This window comes from Nerophis lumbriciformis, linkage group LG01, assembly GCF_033978685.3.
Source record: "Nerophis lumbriciformis linkage group LG01, RoL_Nlum_v2.1, whole genome shotgun sequence".
NCBI classification, from domain to species: domain Eukaryota; kingdom Metazoa; phylum Chordata; class Actinopteri; order Syngnathiformes; family Syngnathidae; genus Nerophis; species Nerophis lumbriciformis.
The window spans coordinates 43,966,136-43,980,866 of NC_084548.2; the positions used below are offsets into that span (position 1 = coordinate 43,966,136).

The following is a 14,731-nucleotide window of genomic DNA, read 5'->3' on the forward strand; positions in this document are numbered from 1 at the left end:
GTGTTGCCAGCTGTTAGACCATGGGTGTCAAACTCTGGCCCGCGGGCCTAATTTGGCCAATCCTCCCGGGAGTCTTACAAACGCCCGCCCGCCAGCCAGCCAGCCAGCCAGCCGAGTGCTGGCCCAGTCACGTAACATGTGCGGCTTCTGCACGCACACACATTAGAATGCAACGCATACTTCATCAACAGCGAAACAGGTTACACTGAGGGTAGCTGAATAAAAAACTTTAACACTGTTAGAAATATACGCCACACTGTGAATCCACACCAAACCAGAACCCTTTGCAGCACTAACTATTCCGGGACGCTTTGGTGGTAGTGGGGGTGTATTTTGTAGCGTCCTGGAAGAGTTAGTGCTGCAAAGGATTCTGGGTATTTGTTCTGTTGTGTTTATGTTGTGTTACGGTGCGGATGTTCTCCCAAAATGTGTTTGTCATTCTTGTTTGGTGTGGATTCACAGTGTGGCGTATATTTCTAACAGTGTTAAAGTTTTATATACTGGCACCCTCATTGTAACCTGTATCGCTGTTGATGAAGTATGCGTTACATTCGCTCGTGTGTGCGTACTAGAGATGCGCGGTTTGCGGGCACAACCGCGGAGTCCGCGGATTATCCGCGGATCGGGCGGATGAAATTAAAAAAAATTAGATTTTATCCGTGGATCGGGTCGGGTCGGGTGGTTGAAATAAAAAAAAATTAGATTTTAAATGGATTCAGGCGGGTGGCAGTTAAACCAATTCGGAAATATATATACATAGTTAAATGTTGTTACCCACATACGAAAAACGAGCAGGCACCTGCAGCATATGCCACAACAGAAGAAAAAAAAAAAAAGAGATGGACACTTTTACGGAGCGGAGAAGGGACGCCTCGCCGGGGTCCGGGACCGAGGCCCCTTCCCCCGAGAGGGCCCCACCGGGAGCCGTAGCTGAGGCGATCCGCGAGAAGGGCCCGACGCAAGTCCAGGGTCACCACCGCGCCCACCGCACCGACACCCCGCCTCGTCCGCCTTCGCCGCGGCCGGCGTCACGCGCAGCAGGTAAGCAGCTTACCTGCCCGCCACCTAGGGTGACCAGGTGTCCGGATTTAGGCCGGACAGTCCGGATTTTTAATGCCCTGTTCGGCGTCCGGCGCAGCTTCAAGCCGGACACGTATTTGTCCTCCTTTTTGAGGCACTAGGCTTGAAGAGCGGAGTTTTTTCATCTTTGCTGGGCTGCAGCGCGATAGCCAATCAAAGACCGTAAAAAATGCCCCCAACGCAGTAACGTATCAAATGATTGGCTAAGAGCTGTGTCGGATACAAATCTGCTTATCATTGGTTAAAAAAGTAAACAAGAGTCCATGTGCTGCTGCGGCATAACATTGACAGAAAGTTAGCATCATGCCAAAACGCAAGACCTCGTTTAATTCTGAATGGATAAAAGAGCACGAATTTATAACGAAAAGCAGCCGAGACTCATTCCATGGCTTCTGCACACTTTGTCGATGTGATGTCGACGTAAGTAGTCAGGGGAAAGCTGCAATTGAACGGCATGCGGGTACGGATAAACATAAAAGTAATAAACATGCGGCAGGTACCTCTTCAATGAGGACATTTTTTCATGAAGTTTCGTCGCCCCTGGATGACAAGATAACTGCTGCGGAGCTGTGCAAGGTGTACCATGCTGTAAAGCAGTGGTTCTCAAATGGTACCCTGGGGGTATGTAATGTAATGTAAGTTCATAAACTGAACATCAAATTAAGTAGGCTATTCCATTCATTACCATAAACCCAGAGTTTCCCCCATGCCATGATGGTTTGACCCTCACTAAAATGTCTGTCAAAAAGAACTGTGAAAAGAAATGCAACAATGCAATATTCAGTGTTGACAGCTAGATTTTTTGTAGACATGTTCCATAAATATTGATGTTAAAGATTTATTTTTTTGTGAAGAAATGTTTAGAATTAAGTTCCTGAATCCAGGTGGATCTCTATTACAATCCCCAAAGAGGGCACTTTAAGTTGATGATTACTTCTATGTGTAGAAATCTTTATTTATAATTGAATCACTTGTTTATTTTTCAACAAGTTTTTAGTTATTTTACATATTTTTTCCAAATAGTTTAAGAAAGACCACTACAAATTAGCAATTTTTTGCACTGTTATACAATTTAATAAATCAGAAACTGATGACATAGTGCTGTATTTTACTTCTTTATCTCTTTTTTTCAACCAAAAATGCTTTGCTCTGATTAGGGGGCACTTGAATTAAGAAAAATGTTCACAGGGGGTACATCACTGAAAAAAGGTTGAGAACCACTGCTGTAAAGCATCACCAGTCCTACAGAAGTTTAGACTGCGGCATGAAAGTGGACCGGGAGATTTTCAGTGACTATCCCACAGCTAAAGGGATGGCCTGTGGCCGAACAAAAGCCAAGGCATTGTGCGAGAACGTCATCGCTCACTATTCGGTACAGGAACATACCGACTACATAAAAGAAAACAACCTACCCTTTTCCGTAGCAACCGACGCCTCAAATAAAGGAACAAACAAGTGTTTTCCCATTGTGGTAAGGTATTTTCACTTTGATGAAGGCATCCAACATGTCCTGTTGGATTTTTATAGTGACAGCAACGAAACGTCAGAAGCCATAACAAACCAGCTGCTGGCAAAACTTGAGATGTCTGGCTTAGAGGTGAAAAACATGTCTGCATATGCAGCAGACAATACCAGTGTCAATTGTGGCAAACATAACAGTGTATCAGAAGCTGAAACTGAGCCAAAAAGATGTGCTCCCTGCAAACTGTTTGGCCCATATTCTGCATAACGCAACCAGATATGCAGCAAGCAGCCTTGATGTTGATGTGGAAAAATTTTTGTGGCATTTTTTTTAAATTATATATGTTAACTACATTTAAGTCCACACATGTTATGCTTTGTGGTCACTTTTTGAACACCACAATGTATTCAATAAATACAAATACTGTTAACAAACACTTGACTTTAATATTTTTTCCTATTCAGCCACACAAACATCATCTTTAAACCACTCAAAATTGTACTATAAATAAGAGTATACCAGAGTCCTATGTACACCATAGTAATTTATTGATATGCCGCATAATGTCCTCCTTTTTGGTATCATGGAAATGGTCACCCTACCGCCACCCCCGTGGCCGGGGGCTCGTAACAGGGGTCACTCCGCGCGCTCCGCCCGCGCAGCTTACCTGCCCGCCACCCCTGTTGCCGGGGGCGCGTAACAGGGGTCACTCCGCGCGCAGTGCGCTCACGAAAGGGGTGGGGCTCACCCTGGTTGATATAGACAGCAGCTAGGACGGTGGCCATGGAAGTTGGAACCCGCTAAGGAGTGTGTAACAACCCACCTGCCGAATCAACTAGCCCTGAAAATGGATGGCGCTGGAGCGTCGGGCTCATACCCGGCCGTCGCCGGCAGCGAGACGCGCTTGGAGGTGCGCTCAGCGCGGCTCCCATATGATTGCGCACTGGTGTGCGTCTGGGTCGTGACAGCGTGGCACGCGAATGTCTGTGATGCATTGGATCAGTCTCCTTTCTTTAACAGGCAAAAGCTTTATAACCTCACTAATGCCTTGCATCGTCTATATTAGATATATAACAACGGGCGGGTGCGGGCGGATGCAGTTCTGATCAAATGTTAGATCGGGTGGATTGCGGATGGTTGACGACTTTCTGATGCGGTTGCGGATGAAATAATTGCCTATCCGCGCATCTCTAGTGCGTACAGAAGCCGCACAAATCTTGTGACTAGGTCTGAACGATGTTAGAATGGGTGAAAAGCGAACGTGACGATAGATCGTAGAGTACGTTAAAGGTTAATTTGTTCAACCTTGGCCCGCGGCTTTGCTCAGTTTTAAATTTTTGCCCACTCTGTATTTGATTTTGACACCCCTGTGTTAGACAATAATGTACTGAATGAGTGTGTCGACATGTATACTAAAGCTACAATCAAGCTGTACACTGACTACTCTACGGCTTTTCACACACTCCAGGTTTATCTCTATAGTGTTGTCCCTTGAGAAGATCTAATACAAGAGTTGCTGAAATGTGAGGGGTGTTTCCACTTGTGTGAGAGACAAAATAATGATAAGGCCTTTGACCTCAACTACCACATGGATTGGTTATCCATTAAAACCTGTAGCAAAGAGACATTTGTGAGAGACTTAAGTGGAGACAACACTTCACAGTGCTGTATGATCTCATCATCTAACCCACATTTATTGTGTCAGATGTCTATCAAAATCAATAGCCTGCTTTCTTTTTATATGTTTAATATGAGCAAAAATATTGGGACTAGGCTATTAAAAAGTACCAATGATTGTCACACACACACACGAGGTGTGGCAAAATTATTCTCTGCATTTGACCCATCACCCTTGATCACCCCCTGGGACGTGAGGGGAGCAATGGGCAGCAGCGGTGGCCGCGCCCGGGAATCATTTTTGGTGACTTAACCCCCAATTCCAACCCTTGATGCTGAGTGCCAAGCAGGGAGGTAATGGGTCCCTTTTTTATAGTCTTTGGTACGACTCGGCCGGGGTTTGAACTCACAACCCACCGATCTCAGAGTAGACTTACAGTATGCGAACACGAAAGAAAATGTGTGATATTAGCCAGTGACATCACTTGGCAGGGATTATTCACATACAGTAGTAACTGGCGTCATTAAAGCAAAGCCATATTGAAGATTTAAATCTCAAAACATGTGACTCTGTAGGCTTTCCCTATTGGACATTTCTACTTTTTGTTCTCCTTCTTGTATCCTATACCATATGTTTATGTTTTCAGGTTACATGACTCATTTTGAGCAGGTTGCATTCCCATTTCAGCTTCCTCCAGCAAATAGAAGTCACACTCACAGATCACTGGCACATCTTCCCACTCTCCTCACAAACTTGCTGAGCCAAACACTCACTTGCAAATGATCCTCTAAAGTCTGAGAATGTCGGCGTCTGGGCGTCAATAATAATATTTAGTCGGACAGAAAATAAGTGACTCCTTTGTCCTTATTCACTGCTCGGTGTCCTATGCAAAGCTTGTTTGGATTACTTTGGAAATCGGGTGACTGATGGGAGTACAACGCTTCTTTTAAAGCCAACAAAAAGGATGTTTTTGAGCATACATCGGCTTGCATGACAACATATAAGCCTAATCAGCATTCCAGTAGAATAACAATTGTCTTGACGAGGAAACGCCCAAATAAATGCTCAAAAAGATGATAACTGACCGAGTGGCTTGTGTTCACCCTTTGAGCAGCGATCGATGATGGCAAGTCAACAGTCGGCCTCATGCAAAGTGTCTTTTGATCATGTTTACATGGAACTAAGCAATCACACAAATAGATACTGAATATACACATGTATGCACAAATGTAGTACATATGCCAGCTAACGTTTGTTTTTTGTCATCTTGTTTCAACAAGATGCTACTGTTGAATTAGAGTTACCCAAGTGGAGTGTAGAAGAGGAGGGAGTGAGGAGAAAGCAAACAATTTTAATAAAACTAGCCAAGGTTTCGACCTTTTTGTCACAGCAGGCGCTAGTGTCAATGCAAGATGCCAATGGAGAGAGACACTTTTCATCACAAATATGTGAGTATTAAAGGGCTCAAAATGGTAAGCTATTGTAACCGAGGGCCTGGTAAGATGTTGTGCAAGCTCAACAAATATGAATGTGGAGGGGGCGTGGCCTGCGGGCCTGCAGCTAAGCGGGGTGTGCCAGGACCGGCCTCGAAATCAGTGACAGGTGCGTAGATGGCCAGGTTATCTAATCACCTGTCGCTCTGTTATAAGCAGCAGCCAGGAGGAGAGACGTTGTTGGAGCTGGAGCAAGAGCGCGAGAGCTAAAAGACAATTGCTGGAAAGCAACCGAGGGACTTATTGCAAAATAAAACTGTGTTGTGAACCTGAATCCGGCTCTTCTGATGATGATTGGTGGTCCGAAGAACCCCCTGGAGGGCAACCTCCACAGTGAACAAGATGAGGCACTTTTCTCGTCTCATTAAAACATGGCCACTGTCAAATGCTCTTTTTGCAGCCAGTCACACACTTCCAGCCTTCACGGTAATAACGCTATTGCTGGGATGTGCTTGACGTCACGTCCGGCTCATGTACCGCCCAATGAATATGCGTGGTGGTCAAGCTAGCTCTGTTTTCAATGGGTACTAGGCGCCATTTAGCCTTTCTAAAAGAAAAAATGCCCTATGCTTGTGAGTTTTTGGCTGTACAAATTATTCAAATGTGAAACATTTCTTCAGAGTTCCTCGAGAGTTAATTAAAAAGGGAGGAAGAGTGCAAGATTTTACGAAACGACGAGCAAAGCAGCACACACTTCAGTCCAAGGGAGCAAAGTCGAAGAATGCACAAGTTTGCAGTGATCACTCTGTTAAAGGTTTGTTTGATATACTTTTAACGTTCATTAATTCCCATTTAAGTATTATTTTGATATTATTTGTATTTCTTAAACACATATTTGCTACGAGTGTTTCGAAAAGCAACAATTTGGCGAGTCTAAATAAAAGAAAGCAAAATGTGAGTAAAACCTAAAAGAGTTAAGTTTTTACCAAATTCTCCATCCTGGGTGTCGACATATATAGACTGTCACATTGTTGACTCAGCAATATATAGATATATTTTCATAATTTTATTGCTGTTAGGTGACTTAAGGATCTGATTAAAACCTTTCATTTTGGTGTCTGCTGGTGGGGTTTTTTTCAGTTGGCTTTACTTTTTTTTCAAAAAGGAGAATTCCTATCTTTTCATGCATTTCTGGATCATTCCAAACGCACGCAACATCACAACACCATAGCAGGTTCTGTTGTTTACATTGCGCTTCAATAAAGCCCAGAAAGAGAGGCAAATAATATATTTGTGTGCTGCATGTCAACGGCATGACGAAACACCACAGGTTGGAGGACCATGTGATGCCATAAATATGGAGGGAAATGAGTGTCTCCATGGTGACAGCTAATATACACACACAAGCCTCATTTAAATATGGCAGTGAGTCTGACCCACTTTAGCACTTTATCAGGGTGTATAAGGGTGTACTGACTTTAGTGACATGCTGTACATGAAGTATGACTATATGATCTCACCTAAAACAATATACAATACATAAAGGTTTGAAGCAATATACTATTCAACCATTAAGTTACTCAGAGAACGCTTAGAATTTGTGGAATACATTGAGAAAAAGTTTACACATCACTTCACTCTTCAAACTATGTATTCCAAAGTGCATCTATCCACCAGAAAGATATCATTGCAACATGTCCAAACATGTCTTTGCTTCAAAAAGTTAACTCCCCATTTACTTGGAACTGCTTGCATGTTGTGCCTTATATTTTAATACAGGTAAATGAAAATATCGCGTAAAATGTATTTGTTTTCAGGAGTTCAATTAAGACAAAGAGACCAATGAAAGGCTCAGGAGGTTTTTGCAGTTACATTTTTGAGTATTTAAAAAAAAAAAAACTTTTTGAAATATTTTTTGCATTTTATGAGATACTGAATTTGGATGTTTATTAGCTGCATGTTATCATCAAACTCATTAAAAAATTAATGAATACATTCTTGAAGCATTCCTTATATGTATGTGCTGAATCCCTAAGACAGGGGTCCGCAACCCAAAACGTTGAAAGAGCCATATTGGACCAAAAATATAAAAAACAAATCTGTCTGGAGCCGCAAAAAATGAAAAGCCGTATATTCGTCTTATAATGAAGGCAACACATGACGTAAGTGTCTATATTAGCTATGATAGCCTACTATCAAAACGACTACGTGTTGCAGGCTGAAGCAAATCTTTGTTGACAGAAATGTTGAAATGTAATATTTATTCTACACATTTTTACAACATTAGAAACCATTAGTAAATCAGAGGCTACTCGGAAGGTGAGATAACTCCTGGAAATGACTAGCTTTTAATGGCCATAGGTGTAGATGTGTGTGTCCAATTTAAAGGAAACGGCAGGCTGTCTTCTTTTAATATATGTATTACAATCTTTGCAAATTAGGTAATGTTTGCTGTGGTCTGGAACAACATGGCACACAAACAACTATCTGAAATGCAGCCAATATCTGTTTTAGATACAGATAATGTGTCGTGAGACATGCAAAAATAAATTAAATACACAGATGACATAAATAAAGGAAATTCAATTATCTCAAATATACCTACAAACAAGGCATAATGATGCAATATGTACATACAGCTAGTCTAAATAGCATGTTAGCATTGATTAGCTTGCAGTCATGCACTGACCAAATATGCTTGACTAGCACTCCAACAAGTCAATAACATCAACAAAGCACACCTTTGGGAATTCACGCACAGCATAAAACGTTTGGTGAACAAAATGAGACAGAAGGACTGGAAAATTTTACATGTAAACAAACTGTTGCGTCACAGTCCACACTATGGTGAGTTCAAGGGCCGCCAAAATTAGTAGGACAAAACAATGTTCATCAATCAGTGAATCATATGCACAAATAGGGCTGGGCGATATATCGATATACTCGATATATCGCGGGTTTGTCTCTGTGCGATATAGAAAATGACTATATCGTGATATTCGAGTATACGTTCTCACGCAGATGCTTTTAGCTGCTGGCATTACACTACAGGCTCTTCTCACTCTTTCTAGTCTCTCCTTCTCACAGAGACTTAAACAAGCGCACCTTCTTACATATGTCAAATACGTATACACCCTCGCGGAGCAGAGAGGTAGCAGCATGGGTAACGTTAGCTGTGGTGCGAGTGGTAATACGAGAGAAAGAAGGTTTCGAATCTGGTAACAAATGAAGGAATAATTAATTCTCAAGAAAAACGTCTGGCGCTGGTTTGGCTTCAAGTGGGAATATGTCAAACAGACAACCGTAATTTGTCAAGTGTGGGGCAAAAGCGTAGCTGTGTAATGCTACAAAAAGTTATGCTAATATGTAGCATCATTTGAAAAGTCACCTGCTAGAGAATGAAGTGAGCTTACTCCGCATGTCAAATTCTCCGTTAGGTGCCACACCAACAAAATGCCGAGGCAACCATTTCCACATCAACACCGTATGAAAAAAATAGTCCACGACATAAGGAGATAACGTCCGCCGGAACCTACCACATAGCGAAGGACGTACACAATTTGATTTCCTATTATGCAGCTCATTTTTATTTGACACTTATTGACATATCTTGTGTGACATCATGCACAAAAGTGCACTTTATTTGTTTTAAACTATTGTAGAGGCGTTCTGTACAAAAAGTGCACTTTAATTTAGTGTTGTTTTGATATGTCACCTTACTGACATCATGCACAAAAGTGCACTAATAGCTTGTTTTAAAATGTCTCTGACAATCTTGCACTTTCTGTTTTGGAAATGACATGAATGTTTGTGCCACTGCTTAATAACTGTTTAATAAATACACGTTTGGTCAATTGACTTAGTTGTGATTTCCCTCTCTGCATGAAAGTTTAAAATGAGCATATATTAATGCAGTATGAAGAAGAATGTTTTAATGTAGACACATATAATCATCAGACTGGTGTGATTATATGCATCAAGTGTTCATTCAAGGCTAAGGCAAAATATCGAGATATATATCGTGTATCGCGATATGGCCTAAAAATATAGAGATATTAAAAAAAGGCCATATCGCCCAGCCCTACACACAAACATATTAAACAGTGGGCTTTCAAGCAATTGGGAAGGTTTGTGTCATGTTTGTCCTCAAACAAAAAACATACTAAAACAAAAAAAATATTTCCCCCATCTTTTTCCATTTTCAATCCTTTTTTAAAAATGCTCCAGGGAGCCACTGGGGCGGCACTAAAGAGCCGCATGCGGCTCGAGAGTCGCGTGTTGCTGACCCCCGACCTAAAAGTATACCTTTTTGAATTAAACTACTGAAACAAAATATATTTTTAAAGATACTCTAATTTGTTGATGTTTATACATAAGGTACAAAGACCCTGCAATTAGAGATGTTCGATAATATCGGGCTGCCGATATTATCGGCCGATAAATGCTTTAAAATGTAATATCAGAAATTATCGGTATCGGTTCGGAAATTATCGGTATCGGTTTCAAAAAGTAAAATGTATGACTTTTTAAAATGCCGCTGTACGTAGTGGTACACGGACGTAGGGAGAAGTACAGAGCGCCAATAAACCTTAAAGGCACTGCCTTTGCGTGCCGGCCCAATCACACAATACCTACGGCTTTTCACACACAGAAGTGAATACAAGCATACAGGTCACACTGAGGGTGGCCGTATAAATAACTTTAACACTGTTACAAATATGCGCCACACTGTGAAACCACACCAAACAAGAATGACAAACACATTTCGGGAGAACAGCCGCACCGTAACACAACATAAACGCAACAGAACAAATACCCAGAACTCCTTGCAGCACTAACTCTTCCGGGACGCTACAATATCCCCCCCCCCCCTCTTATATACAGCATAGTGTATCGTGAGATATTGTTTGGTGTGCCGTGGGAGATAATGTAATTTCACGTAATTGGGTTCAAAATATTTTGGCCAAACCAGTAATTATAATCCGCAAATGTGCTGTTGTTGAGTGTCTGTATTGTCGAGAGATCGGTAGAGTAATCGTATAATACTCTTCCATATCAGTAGGTGGCAGCAGGTAGCTAATTGATTTGTAGATGTCGGAAACATGGTTTGTTGTGATCACAATATGCAGATGACTGCGGGAGGCAGCGTGCAGGTAAAAAGCTAAAAAGTTAAAGTTAAAGTACCAATGATTGTCACACACTATGTGTGGCAAAATTATTGTCTGCATTTGACCCATCACCCTTGATCACCCCCTGGGAGGTGAGGGGAGCAGTGCGCAGCAGCAGTGGCCGCACCCGGGAATACTTTTTGGTGATTTAACCCCCAATTCCAACATTTAATGCTGAGTGACAAGCAGGGAGGTAATGGGTCCCATTTTGATAGTCTTTGGTATGACTCGGCCGGGGTTTGAACTCACAACCTACCGATCTCAGGGGGGACACTCTAACCACTAGGCCAATGATTGTCACACACACATACTAGGTATGGCGAAATTATTCTCTGCATTTACCCATTACCCTTGATCACTCACTGGGAAGTGAAGGGAGCAGTGCGCGGCAGCAGTGGCCACGCCCGGGAATCATTTTTGATGATTTAACCCCCAATTCCAACACTGTAAAAAAAAAAGTTGAGAAAACGCAAAAATCTTGTTGCATCATGTTAACTTGAAAATTTGCGTTTTCTCAACTTTTTTTTTTTTACAGTGAACCCATTTTTATATCTAAAGCTTAAACCAAAAATAAACAAAAGACGGGTGATGCTAAGAAAAGGCATTGAAGCTTGGGGATGGCTATGGAAAACGAAACTACAACTGAACTGGCTGCAAAGTAAACAAAAACAGAATGCTGGACGACAGCAAAGACTTACAGCGTGTGGAGGAGATGGCGTCCACAAAGTACATCCATACATGACATGACAATTAACAACAAAAAAGGAGTGCAAGACAAGAACTAAAACACTACACACAGGAAAACACCAAAAAACTCCAAATAAGTCACGGCGTGATGTGACAGGTCGTGACAGTACACCTACTTTGAGACAAGAGTTATAGTGATGCATGCTTGGTTATTGTTTAACGGGGAACATTATCCCCAGACCTATGTAAGCGTCAATATATACCTTGATGTTGCAGAAAAAAGACCATATATTTTTTAACCGATTTCCGAACTCTAAATGGGTGAATTTTGGCGAATGAAACGCCCTTCTAATATTCGCTCTCGGAGCGATGACGTCACAACGTGACGTAACATCGGGAAGCAATCCGCCATTTTCTCAAACACCGAGTCAAATCAGCTCTGTTATTTTCCGTTTTTTCGACTGTTTTCCGTACCTTGGAGACATCATGCCTCGTCGGAGTGTTGTCGGAGGGTGTAACAACACGAACAGGGACGGATTCAAGTTGCACCAGTGGCCCAAAGATGCGAAAGTGGCAAGAAATTGGACGTATGTTCCGCACACTTTACCGACAAAAGCTATGCTACGACAGAGATGGCAAGAATGTGTGGATATCCTGTGACACTCAAAGCAGATGCATTTCCAAAGATAAAGTCAAAGAAATCTTCCGCCAGACCCCCATTGAATCTGCCGGAGTGTGTGAGCAATTCAGGGACAAAGGACCTCGCTAACACGGCAAGCAATGGCGGCAGTTTGTTCCCGCAGATGAGCGAGCTAAACCCCCTGGATGTCTTGGCTCACACCGTCCCTTATGCCACCGAAGATGATCAAGAGAAGAATATCGACCCTAGCTTCCCTGGCCTGCTGACATCAACTCCAAAACTGGACAGATCAGCTTTCAGGAAAAGAGCGCGGATGAGGGTATGTCTACAGAATATATTAATTGATGAAAATTGGGCTGTCTGCACTCTCAAAGTGCATGTTGTTGCCAAATGTATTTTATATGCTGTAAACCTAGTTCATAGTTGTTAGTTTCCTTTAATGCCAAACAAACACATACCAATCGTTGGTTAGAAGGCGATCGCCGAATTCGTCCTCGCTTTCTCCCGTGTCGCTGGCTGTCGTGTCGTTTTCGTCGGTTTCGCTTGCATACGGTTCAAACCGATATGGCTCAATAGCTTCAGTTTCTTCTTCAATTTCGTTTTCGCTACCTGCCTCCACACTACAACCATCCGTTTCAAAACATTCGTAATCTGTTGAATCGCTTAAGCCGCTGAAATCCGAGTCTGAATCCGAGCTAATGTCGCTATAGCTTGCTGTTCTTTCCGCCATGTTTGTTTGTGTTGGCTTCACTATGTGACGTCACAGGAAAATGGACGGGTGTTTATAACGATGGTTAAAATCAGGCACTTTGAAGCTTTTTTTAGGAATATTGCGTGATGGCTTCACGGTGGCAGAGGGGTTAGTGCATCTGCCTCACAATACGAAGGTCCTGAGTAGTCTTGGGTTCAATCCCGGGCTCGGGATCTTTCTGTGTGGAGTATGCATGTTCTCCCCGTGACTGCGTGGGTTCCCTCCGGGTACTCCGGCTTCCTCCCACCTCCAAAGCCATGCACCTGGGGATAAGTTGATTGGCAACACTAAATTGGCCCTAGTGTGTGGATGTGAGTGTGAATGTTGTCTGTCTATCTGTGTTGGCCCTGCGATGAGGTGGCGACTTGTCCAGGGTGTACCCCGCCTTCCGCCCGATTGTAGCTGAGATAGGCTCCAGCGCCCCCTGCGACTCCAAAGGGAATAAGCGGTAGAAAATGGATGGATGGATGGGTAAACTTTTTTAAAAAACTTCGAAAAATATAATAAGCCACTGGGAACTGATTTTTAATGGTTTTAACCATTCTGAAATTGTGATAATGTTCCCCTTTAAATTCATATCCAACAATTGCGAGAGCTACCTTTTATGGTCAATAACGGCTGCTGAGTTGAATTTTTTAATGATTTCTGCTGGTGGTGCCTCCGGATTTTTTTAAATGAAAAAAATGTGCCTTGGCTCAGAAAAGGTTGAAAAACACGGATATACAGTGTATATACACACACACAAAGTGCATAAGGCTGATGGAGCCTCCCTCTCCCTGCATCATCATGACAACCGCCCCAAGACCAAGATGCAACTGTTTTCACAAAGAGTTGTGCAGCCTCATGTGTGAAAGTGCAGAGTGGTGTAATTCATGCTCACAGGAGATAGCATCAACATATGTGATGATACAGCTGCAGAGGGGGTGGGGGGTAGCCCAGGGTTTGTTTTGCACGTCATGTGAATGAATTATTCAGGCTGTCATGTGCCAGAGCCTAAAGGTTACAGGCGCATGGCGGCTATAAGCAGTCAATAACATGATACATTATGAGGATAAATGCACTGCTGGGGTGAAAATTGACCACACGTCGAGGAAATGAAGCCCTTGCTGCATCGCCTTTCCAAAACCTGTCGAATGGACACTGTGCGCAGTAGCGGGCACGTTCTGTCCACGCAAAGCAGCACCAAACATTCAAATAATCAATTAAAGCCACGCGTGGATTATAAACAAACACATGCAGCATCGCATGGAGCCGCCTCCATTTTTTTAAGCGCCCTCTCCGTTACCTTTTGGGAGGTAAAAGACTGCGTCCAGTGGTACAAAACCAGCCTGTCTTTGTTGAAAGGTTTGCTCTCCGCCGTGGGCTCCTCGCACTCGTCCCCGTCCGTGACTTTGCCGTCCTCGTCCATGGCGGAGATGGGCCACCAGCCACAGTTGGTGGGGGTAACATGGTTGGAAGACGCCATGACAGAGCGTTTTGTGCGTGTGGAGGAGAGGAGCGAGGAGGGCGAGGAGGGAGCGATGGGAGGGGGGGCGAGGGTGGAGGGAGGGGGTGGAGGAGAGGAGCGAGGAGGGCGAGGAGGGAGCGATGGGAGGGGGGGCGAGGGTGGAGGGAGGGGGTGGGAGGGGGCTATGTGACAAGCTGGAGCATCAGCGAGCATGCAGCATCCGGACAGCTCAACTAGGCTTTTATTTCACATTAAAGGCGAGGAGCTGCAGCTTAAAAGGAGCAAATAGTCGCCAGTAATAATAATAATAATAATAATATTACAAACCCCGTTTCCATATGAGTTCGGAAATTGTGTTAGATGTAAATATAAACGGAATACAATGATTTGCAAATCATTTTCAACCCATATTCAGTTGAATGCACTTCAAAGACCACATATTTGA

General features: G+C 43.1%; 1 protein-coding gene across 4 annotated transcripts in view; it reads right to left on the reverse strand.

The window, feature by feature from the left end:
- gdap1l1 (ganglioside induced differentiation associated protein 1-like 1) overlaps positions 1–14,731 on the reverse strand; it is a 94,315-nt gene that overhangs the window by 27,078 nt on the left and 52,506 nt on the right. Inside the window, exon 1 of one of the 4 annotated variants that reach the window (XM_061982888.2) lies at positions 14,125–14,346. The exons of the other annotated variants lie outside the window; for them this stretch is intronic. Within the exon in view, the coding sequence (XP_061838872.1) occupies positions 14,125–14,304 (180 nt within the window). The 5' untranslated portion in view covers positions 14,305–14,346. Of the gene's footprint in view, positions 1–14,124; positions 14,347–14,731 lie in introns of those variants that run through there. 4 annotated transcript variants of the gene reach the window in all.